Raw genomic sequence first — 12048 nt, 5'->3', positions numbered from 1 at the left:
CCACAATTTCAAAGGGATAAGTGCCTAAATGTTAACTACCACTCTGAAATGGCCAAGCTTGCCTAATTGGCAATGGCATAAATTAATCGTTGTTAACGTTTTGAAAAAAATGAATCTTTAGAAGTGGAAATTTTTCTGCAGAAAAATACTGTAAAAATTTTCCATCTAACATCTCTGGTTTTAAAGTAAATCATATAAAAAAGCACTTTTTTATATGAAAAACATTTTTAAATGTTTGTGCGCTCTTGCTACTTCCATGATTTAAAAGCAGATGCAGTGTAAGAAACTGATGCAAATAATTTTTTTCTCCAGCAGAAAGGAGCGTCCTATATCACTGGGCCTCTTTCCACTACCTCCAGGAGATGCACTTCTTACACCTGACACTCAGAGAGGAGCAGTGGAAGCTCCTGGGTCAGACAATTGGAAGTTCCATGAACTAAGTCAGCCGCGTTCTCACACCAGCCTAAAGGTGAGCTAGTGGTTTAGGGGGCATTTTCCAGTTATGAACAGTTTTTAGAAATATTTCTTATGGTAACATTGTTTGTCGCTGATACCTACATTCCCAATGTCTATCCTTAGTTCTTACTCTTCTAAATGTGAATCTTTCCAGGTAAGTTGAAGGTGAGTTTTTGTGTGTTCTGTGTCTTGATGAATGGGTCTGAGGTGGCACTGGGTATTGTGGGAAGCACATATCTTGATTTCTGGGAACGCTATTTCTTTGTTAGTTTTCTAGACATGTACAGCTTTTTATTTGTGCATCTCTTGTCTTTATTAATTGACTAATATTTTCCTGTAAAGAAAATTATTGTATATAATATATGTGTATCTGAAGTTTCCTTCCTGTAAGAGAGTCAGCGTAGTGTAGTGGTTAAGAGTGGCGGACTCTAATCTGGAGAAACTCCTCCACATGCAGCCTGTTGGGTGACCTTGGGTTAGTCCTAGGGCAGGTATAAAACAAACAAATAAACAAACTTTCTCAGCCTCATCTACCTCTCAAGGTGCTTGTTGTAAGGGGGGAAGGGAAGGTGATTGTAAGCTGCTTTGAGACTCCTTTCGGTAGATAAAAGCAGTGTATCAAAACCAACTCTTCTTCAGAGGGAGTGTAAATTGTGTTGTGCCTTCCATGAAATATTTTTCAGATAGATCTGATATCAAGGCGATAACATGTATAGAGACATTTAAGATACTCTCCTTCCCCCCCCCCCAAGTTGTACATACCCACCTAGTTCTTTTAGTGTTAAATTTTAGGCAGTTCAAAACTGGAATCATGGCAGCAACTATATAGTTTGGAGTATATAGCAACTATATAGCTACAGTTGCTATTCAGAAACAGGCAATGGCAAACCATCTCTGAAAGTCTGTTGCCATGAAAACCCTATGACCGTGTTGGCGAACCTATGGCACATGTGCCCCTTCCGGCACGCGTAGCCCTTTCTGCCGGCACGCGCGGTTCCTCCAAGCCGCTGGCCTTTCCGGCTCTGCCCCGCCACGGATGGGGGAGGCTGTAGCCCAGGGGTGGGGAACCTCCGACGTCATTGGCGGTGGCCCCCGGACTCTCCCACAGAAGCTGCCGCCATTGCCGCCGCTGGAGCATGCGCGGCCAGCCAGGCGAATGGGAGAGCGGGGAACAGAAGCCGAGCGCCCACACTCGGCATGGTTGGCGGCTTCTCCGGCGCCCTCTGGGCCTGTGCGGGCGGAGGGGCATGGCTGGTTAGTGGGTACGAAGGAGGCGCCCTCTGCCCCACCCTGCTCGCCTCTCACAAGCCTGTCGCCGCGCCCCACCGAGTGGCAAATCCAAGGCAAAGCCTCCCATGCATAAATGGCCTTTTTCTGTCTCCCTCTGTCCTTTCTCTCCCTTGCTCCATTTCTTTCTCCCTTTCTCTCTCTTTTTCTTTCTTTCTCTCCCTCCCTTCCTTCCCTTTCCCCCTCCCTTCCCTTCTTTCCTTCCTTCCTTCTTTCCCTCCAGCGGCTTCTCTGGCGCCCTCTGGGTCTGTACGGGCGGAGGGGCGTGCAGTCCTATTCCACCTTTGAAGTGCCCACAAGCTATCCTCCAAACACCTTTCCATTTGTCTTGATATGTAGAGAGAAAACACTAAGGAACTAGTTGCCAATCTCCAGGTACTAGCTGGAGATCTGCTATTACAGGTGATCTCCAACCAATAGAGATCAGTTCCCCTGGAAAAAATTGCTACTTTGGCAATTGGACTCTATGGCACTGAAGTCCTTCCCCAAACCCCACCCTGCTCAGGCGCCACCCCAAAAACCTCCCACTCATGGCGAAGAGGAACTTGGCAACCCTAGCCTCTCCCTCTGGGCCCCCTCTGGGGGTGGTATTCAGGTTAAATTGCCGCATTGGCACTCGGCGATAAATAAGTGGGTTTTTGGTTGCAGTTTGGGCACTCGGTCTCTAAAAGGTTCGCCATCACTGCCCTATGAGATTACCATAAATCGCCTGTGATTTGACAGCAAAAACTGTTTGTAAAGAAAATACTCCACAAACCAAACCAAAAATAGGTGATCATTCAAAGTCTGCTACATCTTTGTTTGGATAGCATGAATTGGGAGCATCAGATGAAGCAACATCTTTTGTGCTCTGTCTGGGGCACTGTGTAGCTGAATACTGAAATGCCTGGGATGAAAAATACTGTGAAGTAAACTTAAAAAACAAAAAACTACCAGTGTATTGAAGATATCCCCCAATGTTCTTCTGTTTCCTGTGACACAACTCTAACAGCACAATCCTAAGGGGGTGCCCGGTAGGGCTGTTGAAAAAAAAATTCGGTAAAGTTCGGCTTCAGCAAAATTTGGCCCTTTTTAATTCGGGACGTGCCGAAGTCCGAACTCCCCTGCTTCGGATCCGCGAAATTCGGTGCAAGATCCGGAGTTCGGGGGAAAATTCGGCCAGGTCTTTGAAGTGCTGGGCGCCGCCTGCCCAGGCGGCGCCCACCACTTCAAACCGAGAGTCGGGAAGGGGGCAGGGGTCTTTAAAGAGCCCCCCCCCGCGGGCCTTCACGGGGCTTCCATGAAGGCGCGCGGGGGGCTCTTTAAACAGATCTGCGCCTTCCAGCTGGAAGGCGCAGATCTGTTTAAAGCGCCCCCCCCCGCGCAACAAGCCGAAAATGTAATTTTCTCAAAACCCTGTGAAACTGCTCCATTCAGTTTCTTGGGGCTGCGCCACCATTTTTTCAGGCGCAACTTCATGCCAGCAAAAGGGGGTGTTCCCAGGGCGAAAGGACTTAGGGAGCTGACTCAAGTCAGCCTCTCCCTCAGGAACGCCCCCTTTGGTGTCGGCAAGAGCCCTTGCGCCCGAGAAACACTGCTGCATGGCTCCCCAGCACCCATTCCTGATCACATAGGGGTCAATAATGATGTTCAGAAATTAAAATCATAGGATGACATCATTAGTGTACACACTGTCTTTGGGAATTTATTAACTAATCTTTAGCCAGAAAAATCGCTTATGTGAGATGCAAAACCAGAAATGAAATATTTCTAATCAGTAGAACTTTAATTATGCAACTGGGTTAGTCCTTTTCTTTGTTCAACTGTTCAAACTAACTGCTGAGGTTTCCTTGGTCCTTTTTTCTTGGCAGTTAGGCTGTTTGTTGGAAGCTTTTTGTTTGCTAAAGTCAGTGGTCTGTGTTCTGCATTCTTTCATGAATGCAGTTGGAATACAGAAGCTGAGAAATGTTTGCACAAAGCCAAGTTTTTATTCTCCTGCATGGGTGAGCTTCCTCTGCATGGGTGAGCTCTGGGCTGTAGTTTCCTTGCTTTGTGAATCTTAGTAATGAAGAGATGAAATAGAAAAGAGATGCTCAGCTGCATTGCTGAGATTTTTTGTGGAGTAGGCGGAGGCAGGCAATGGCAAACCACCTCCAAACATCTCTTGCCTTGAAAAGAAGAAGAGTTGGTTTTTCATACCCTGATTTTCTCTGCATTTAAGGAGACTCCGGCTTCCCTTCCTCTCCCAACAACAGACACCTTGTAAGGTAGGTGGGACTGAGAGGGTTTGGAAGGAACTGACTAGCCCAAGGTCACTCAGCAGGCTGCATGTGTAAGAGTGGGGAAACCAACCTGGTTCACCAGATTAGAGTCACCGCTCATGTGGAGGAGTGGGGAATCAAACTTGGTTCTCCAGATTAGAGTCCACCGCTTTTAACTGCTACAGTGCACTGACCCTACGGGGTCGCTGTAAGTCAGCTGTGACTGGATGGCAAAAAAAGGAGAAATGAGCATGTGAGAGCTGCAGTTGAACTAAATTGGGCAGCTTAAAACCTCTTCCAGAAATGCTTTCCTGAGGCATTCTGTGAAGGCAGGTCAATGAATTACAATAGATTGCCCTAAAAATGTAATAATGGGTGATTACAGCTGCCCTCACATTGATTGGGTAAATGTATGCTGAAATCATGCCATAGAAACAAGGTTTCTGGACGCCATAAATGATTATGCATTTTCACAATTGGTCACAGATCCAGTTGCAGGGAATGGTGACCCTGGACGTGGTTCTGAGCAGAGCTCAGCATGTAGTATGATGTATAGATGTTGTTGCACCAGTTGCAAATGGTGAGTGCATTGCTATTAAGTTCAGCTTATGTGTTAATGAGAGTTACTCAGAAGTACCAGTCAGTCACATTTGATTTCAAAAGGGGGCTTTGCAAAAATGCAGGGACAAGTTAAGAGGAAGCTGAAAGACAGAACCAAGAGAGTAAGATATCTCCAGGAAGTTTGGACATTATTTAAAATCATAGTAATTGAAGCCCAGATGGAGTGCATACCTCTGGTTAGGAAAGGTACCACCAAGTCTAAAAGGATGCCAGCATAGTTAATGATAAAGTCAGGAAAGCCATAAAAGACAAGAAGGCTTGCTTTAATAAGTGAAAGGTTTACCCAAATGAGGTGACAGAATGGAGCACAGGATCTGGCAAAGCAAATATAAGTTAACAATAGGGCAAGCAAAAGTAGAATTTGAGGAATAGATTGCTAAAGATGATCAGTAAGCATTTCTTGACATGTCAAAAGCAGGAAACAAGCAATGAAAGTGAGTCACTGGATGACAAAGGAGTGAAAGGAAGATTGGTGAATGACAGAAATCAATTGAACTCTTTCAGTCTGTTTTCACTGTGGAAAGTGTGGGGCAGAGACCTATGGTGGACCTGTTGCTCTTGAGAAGGGTGTTTGAAAGACTGACTCAAATAGAAGTGATGATAGATCAAGTTAAAGGACTAAAAGGCAAATTAAAAATGAACAGTCTTTGGGTTCTGGTGGCACACACCCGAGGGTCCTTAAAGAACTGAAATGTGAAATGGTTAGACTTCTAATCCGTATGTGTAATTTATTGCTAAAATTGGCTTCCTTAGTAGACTATAGAGTAGCAAATGTAACATTTTTAATAAAAGGGGTTCAGAGGAGATCCAGGAAATTACGGGCCAGTTAGCCTAACTTTTGTACTGGGTTAATTAGCAGAAATGTTTATGGAAACTAGATTATTAAGCATGGGGGAGAAGCTGCCTGCTCAGGGAAAATTGGCACAGCTTCTGCAAAAGGAAGTAGTACCTTACCAGTCTTTTGGACTTCTTTGAGAGAATTGTTAATAAACATATGGAGAAGGGTGATCCGGTAGAAGCCATATAGTTAAACTAGGGCTGTGCACTGATTCCCCCCCTCCCCCGTATAAACCTGAAAATGTTTGAAAAATCCAGGAAACTCGGATTAAAAAAAATATTCAGGGTTAATGAAACATGAAACATACCGGAAAAAATCAGCACAGATAGCAAGGCGCAGGGGGCGTTTTTTTTTTGCTGCTGCCTGCCCGCTGGAGCAGGCAGACAGCGATGAAAGGAACACCCACCTGTCTTGTCAGCTTGGGCTTCCGCTGAGGCCCGAGCTGGCAAGCATGTTGCATGAGAAGCCAAAAGGAACACCCCCGTGTCTGAGGGGGTGTTCAGGGGGAACCTGAACACGGTGAGAATTTGAGGGCTGCTGCCTCTAGATTCTTGCTGCGTTTGGGCTCCTGGCTCCACATGCACATAGTAAATCCATTCATGGAAAGAATATTGAGTTCTCTGGCATTCTTCTCATTTTCAGCTGTCAGAAGAGACAGTAGGAACAACCATTCCTGTGGTCAAGGGATGCTGGAGTGAAGAGGGGTGATATTACTCCTTGTCTTTGACTGAGCTGCACTTGCAGAAGAGGAAGGAGGAACAATTTTCCCTCCTCTCCTTTCCTCACTCCACGTTCCCCCATATTGTGCAGCTATTCCTCTACACAGGAAATCTACCTTGGGAGGATGGACTACAGTAGTGGGATAAATCTACTTGGGATCCGGGGGAAGATGCAGCAACTCCTGCCCGAACCCTTTTTGAATTTTAAATTGTACCCCTCTCCTGACACGTCACACAGTGACCTAGACCTGCAGTTGAAAATATGGGTCTGGTGTTATCACTTGTGGCTTGCCCTTATAGCACAATCCTGAGTGGAAGGGTAGTTGGGTCAGGCCAAAAATACAGGTAAAAAATGTAATTTTTAAAAAACCCGGTGAAATTCTTCCATAGAGAAACTCTTCGATAGAGTTTCATGGGGCTACAACTGCCAAGTTCCTGCTGGCTGAAGGGGATGTTCCTGGGGCGAAAAGGGTTTGGGAGCTGACTAAAGTCAGCCCCTGCCCCATGGAACACCCCTCTTGACGCCGGCGCGAACTTGACACTGGGAAAACACTGCTGGCGAGCCTGCATCAGTGCCTCGCACTGCCATGCTGCTCCCCAGAGATGGTATAAGTGTCCCTTTTGTGGCATAAGTGCCAGTTTAGCTAGCACTAGTGGTACTTACGCCACAGCATGGGTAATTCCGACTCCTAAGAGCTTCCCCCCCTCTTCAGGATTGCTCTGTCCGTCTCCTTCAAGGATTTTTTTCTGAACTGAATTTGCTTTAACAAAATGTTTCGGGTATTTGTGTGTGGGGTTGAATTGTCTTGAGAGGATTTTTATATTGCACCTTATGATGTTGCCTTGAAAATATGACTTTGTAGCCATTGGCTAGTATAACTGGGTCTATTTGTAATACTACTTGTGTGTGTTGCATTATTATGCATATGCTTAGCAAGTGTTCTGAAAAATGTGAAGTTTGACATTGAGCTATATAATGCTATGTTTATAAAATGGATGTTATGTCTGACCAGTTCCATTCCAGCAATATAATCCCATTCTGACCATTTCTCAAGAGAATATAATAACATTGCAAGAAATTTGTGCATGCAGTAAAATTAAAGTGAGTTTTATCTAGTTCTTGGGCTTGGTCCATTCCCATCCCCCCTGCCCCCAAAAGAGCTGAACATATCAGTCAGTAAACATTCTGGAGCCTCTTACACTGCAACCCTCTTACAAAATCAGCTGTATTTTCTTCATAGTATACATTTAGTTCCTTTTTTCCTGGGAGGTAGCAAAATAAGTCCATGCTGAAACATTGGGAATTCAGTTATTTTTGATACCTGATGCTTCATTTCCCCTGAGCACTCTCTGGTTTGCTTGATTTTATACTCATATAATCAGTTCAGTTTCTGAGATGACCAAAATGGAAATGTTTAAAATAAGGACATGAGTCTAGTCAATTACCTTGAACAGTTCCATTTAGAAGTAGAATACAGCTGCATGCAATACATGCTACCCATTACATGCAGATGTGCGTGCCGGTAGCTGCTTTCCAGAGAAGAGGAGGAGCAGCTGCTTTCCAGAGAAGGCAGTGGGGAGCAGAAAACCAGAGGTTGGCTCTTTCCTGCTTTTCCACTCTGCCTCACCATCTCATGAAATGCTTTTCCTTTGAAAAAAACTTCCAGGCTATAGATACTGGAATTTGTATGTCATTTGGTAGTGTGTGGTGTGAATGGTTTATTTTGTTGATCATGGTGATTCCTATGATTGGAGCTACTGGGGAAAGTGCAGCCACATCCACACAAATAGGTTGGTACAGCCAGGGTTAAACTTGCATTGAGCATAACGCTACCTGGTCACCCTGCATGTGGTTCATGTTCATCTTCCCACCAAAATATGCTCACATATGCAAATGCATGGATAAATTCAGAAATGTTAGCTTGCCCGAAGTAAATAGTCTCATTTATTTCAGTGGGATTTACTTTAAAGTGTGGTTTTAAGTGTAGAGCTGCATTATTTTTTGTTTAGCCTTCAGTAGTTTGATCATATTGCTATCAAATTCAGCTGTGAGGTTTCTTCTAGGTTGAAATTTCATTGGTGAAAGGTGATCAGATCAGATTTCTTTCTGGGTCTCCACTTTTGACTGCTGTCACAGTAGACACAATGGGATCCATGTCACATTTGTTCTTTGTGTATCTGCCCTGTTAATGTCCAAAGCAGAGGGTGGTTTGTTTGGTTTTTTGAGGCCATAAAATGTGCATGGGAGGGAGACCCTCTGGACCCTTCTCCCATCTCTTGCCTTATCTCAGCCATGCTTCATCAGCTGCAGGCATTTTTTTCTGTTCCAGCTGTCCTAGCAGAAATGAGCTGGAGTGAGAATGGTGCTTCAAGAAACTGAGCACGGGCAAGTGGCGGGGGTGGTGTCAGCTACTCTTATCCACACGTACTTTTCATAACTCTGTTTTTTAGATGTGAACTGGGCAAATATATACATAAATAATCATGGCTGCTCCTGTTGCTTCTAGTGTGGCTTTCAGTGTTGGCAGCTTCTCATAACGTTTGGTCCATTATTGCCAGGCCAGTATGTTTTAGTCCTTTGTGTGTTCTCCTTATAGCATAAATAGATGATTATGCAGGGAGGGGGGGAAGCAGCTTGTGTTGAAAAGAAAACACAGGGTGGCTGTGCCTAAAATAATTTGTAAATTTATTCCATCTGTTCCCAGATACGATTACAAAAAGTTGTATAGTTAACCTGCTACAGAAAAGTGACAGCATAAGGGCTTATTCATGGAAGAAAAACTTCGATAGGATTTCTTACATATCTTTGCCTGCTTTGTGAACTCTACAACAAAGCGTTTTTGTGCTGGGCAGCTTGCTTTTCCGTAACTTCCTAGTTCCTTGTTGCCATCATGCCGTAACAATGGCATTGACAATGTAAGCAAATGTGCGAGAGAAAGAGGAGAGGCTAGTTCATGAAGGTGGTGTGCTCTGTGGCAATGGAGAATGGGGCCTTCCGAAGACAGTGTTATTTAGAGTAAGGGGGAGATGTAAGTTTATTCAGAGTGAGGGAGGGATCCCTTGTAGGATGTCATCATTTAACTTTAGATTGTCTGAAAGCCAGTTGCTTTCCTGGTTGACCCATTTTTATTGATGCTTGCAAGAGTGACACATGTAAACATAGTATAAATAGTACATTTTAATCCCTCCCTTCCTCTGAAGAGCGCAGGGCATCATACATGGTTCTGTCTTCTTCCGTTTGCCCTGCCCTGCAGCTCAGAGGTAGGTTACATTAAAAACAACTGGCTCACAGTTGCCGAGTGCGCTTCGTGGCCAAGTGCCAACCAGACATGAAGCTTGGACCACCCAGCAGTTTGTTTACTCCTTGAAATTACAGGTACATGTAGTGCCCATTCAGATTGAGCCTGTAGCATGAGGGAGGGGGGATTTCCCCCCATCCCCAGTAATATTTTATCAACCTGAAAGGACCCATTCAGCTGCTATTTTCTCTCTTGGGGCGCGTGTACAGGTTTCAGTACCTGTGTGTTTCCTCAGGGGGGCAAATAGTAACTCTGTAGAGTTGTTTCATGTTGGGACAACTGGGTATATGTGTGTGCATGTGTGCGTGTGGGTGGGAGGGAGGGAGAAAACTTTTTAAAATCCTTCATGCCACAGGTCTGATCTGTATCAGTCCAATACACCCCTGCTATTTAAAAAAACACCTTGGTTTTAGTTTAGTTTAGCCATGAGTGAGGATTTGGACTTGGATCTACTGGGTCAGTCAAACGCTGTCCATGACACCACACTGGCTTTATTTATATGAGTAGTGTTACCTCAGGAGTAACTTGTACAACCTCTCAGCTCCTCTCCTATGAACAGGAGAGTCTCCTTTGGTCAAGGAGGGTGACTAACATGTAGGATTACTTCTCCCATCTGCTCTAGTAATAATAGGCATTTTTTGGAAAGGAAAGGCAACATATGAACTGGCTTCAGTATCCATCCAGGAATGTCATTATAAAATGATGTATAAAATTCTGTAATTCTTGCAAAATTCTCTGTCCTTTAGGATGAACTTTCTGATAGCCAACCAGGTTCAAAATCTACTACACCAATATCGACTGCTGCTTCAGATGCGCTTGGATCTGCTGAAACTCCCCTGAATGAAGACAGCGAAGGACTTGTGAAGAACTCGGATACAGGGAACAAGAAAACGGAAATAGGTAAACACATTGAAGTGCAAGTAGCTCAAGAGACAAGAAATGTGTCCATCGGTAAGTTCCTGAAATGGCTGTGTGGCTATAGTTAATATTTTGAGAAATTTTAAAATCCAACTTTATTAAGTGTTAAGAAATAAGATTGATAGATGTAAGTTTTAGAAGATTAGCTATGCTAATATTTAGGGCTACTTAAATGCTGTGCGGTTGTGACACAGGAAACACTAGTCATTTTGTTGGAAGCTGCCCTGAGCCCGGCAGTGCTGGGGAGGGCAGGGTATAAGTTTAATAAATAAATTAATTAATATACAAAACATTACATACGCTGCAAAAACAAAACTGGCTAGGGCTTCTTCATCCGGTGTATGTTAGATTAAATGTATATGTAAAAATCCATGTGCTGGTGGACTGCTGCTCTCTGAAGGGCCAGCACTTTGATTTATGATACACACATCATAGATAGTTAATAATCTACATGGATGCTCAATTAGCTTCCATGAAACATATTTCTATGTATAATACATGTGGTATCGTAGTATTGTTGGTGTTTTTTTTAATTGCCTGAGGAATGTCGATGGAAACTTCCAGTTTATTGTCTGAGGGCCAACCACTTCACACATTGCAACGATTCTGTGTGAAAGCGAACTCTGTATAGGATTTTTGTAGCACAGGAAATGGCCATTATAACTTGGGCAGAGCAATCCTGAAAAGGGGGCCGAATGGTGTTAGGAGCCAGTGTGACTTCTGTGCCAGCTAAATGGGCACCTTATGCCGGCGCAGGGTCACTTATGCCGTGCTGGGGAGCCACGTGGCAGTGCCATGCATGGGTGCCAGCACAGCCACCGCAGCAGTGTTTCTGTGGCACAAGGGCTTGCACTGCTGCCAAAGGGGGCGTTCCTGGGGGTGGGATTGACTTGAGTCAGTTCCCTGAGCCCTTTTGCCCTGGGAATGCCCCCATTTGCAGGCGCAAACTTGCACCTGCAAAAAGGCAGGTGTAGCCTTGTGAAACTGAATGGAGCAGCTTCACAAGGTTTTTGGAAATTTACAGTTTTGGCTTGCGCGCCTGGCCTGCAAGCTGCTCAGGAGGCGGAGCAGCTGCACTGTCCCTGGGCCCACCGTATCTCCTCCCCCCTTAGGATTGCACTGTAAAATTCTTCTGAGCATGGGAAAGGCCTAGAAGAATATACTAAGGTAATTCAGGGTATCATTTTGCTCTTTGGCAAGATGCCTTATACCAAAACCAATCAGTATATGAAATTAACTTGTGGCAGGTGGGTTGATCCTACAATCCGTGAAAATCACTGATGGATTTGGATCTTTCCCTCCCCCCACCAATTGGAAAGTAGATTCCCGGGGTCACAGGACCCACTTGGACTAATAATCATGTGGGTTGGGAGGGGGAAGGGAGCAAAATCTCTGCTCCTTCCTCCTCGGTCAGCACAGCTGCATTGATGTAAAACAGAGGAGAATGTGAATTTGCCCCTTCACACTGCAGCCTCCAGAGCCATATGGTTAGTATCCACATGGTTCTCACATCCCTCGATAGCAACGTTCCCAGGATTGGAAAGGGCCACTGAGAGGAGGGAAACAAGAGAGAAATACTTGATCTTTGCAGTTAGGTATAATGGAATGTAATCCATGGGCTATATGTGATAGACCGTTAGCAGAGATCAGGAAGGAGCAAGGTTTGTCAG

General features: G+C 44.7%; 1 protein-coding gene across 3 annotated transcripts in view; it reads left to right on the top strand.

The window, feature by feature from the left end:
• SPAG9 (sperm associated antigen 9) overlaps positions 1 to 12048 on the top strand; it is a 92891-nt gene that overhangs the window by 36445 nt on the left and 44398 nt on the right. For all 3 annotated transcript variants that reach the window (XM_056865684.1, XM_056865676.1, XM_056865693.1), the window contains 2 exons: positions 316 to 469; positions 10207 to 10411. In XM_056865684.1, coding sequence (XP_056721662.1) covers positions 316 to 469; positions 10207 to 10411 — 359 coding nt within the window. The remainder of the gene's footprint in view (positions 1 to 315; positions 470 to 10206; positions 10412 to 12048) is intronic.

Source organism: Euleptes europaea, chromosome 1 (genome assembly GCF_029931775.1).
Source record: "Euleptes europaea isolate rEulEur1 chromosome 1, rEulEur1.hap1, whole genome shotgun sequence".
Taxonomy (NCBI): Eukaryota; Metazoa; Chordata; class Lepidosauria; order Squamata; family Sphaerodactylidae; genus Euleptes; species Euleptes europaea.
This window is presented reverse-complemented; position numbering and strand designations above follow the sequence as displayed.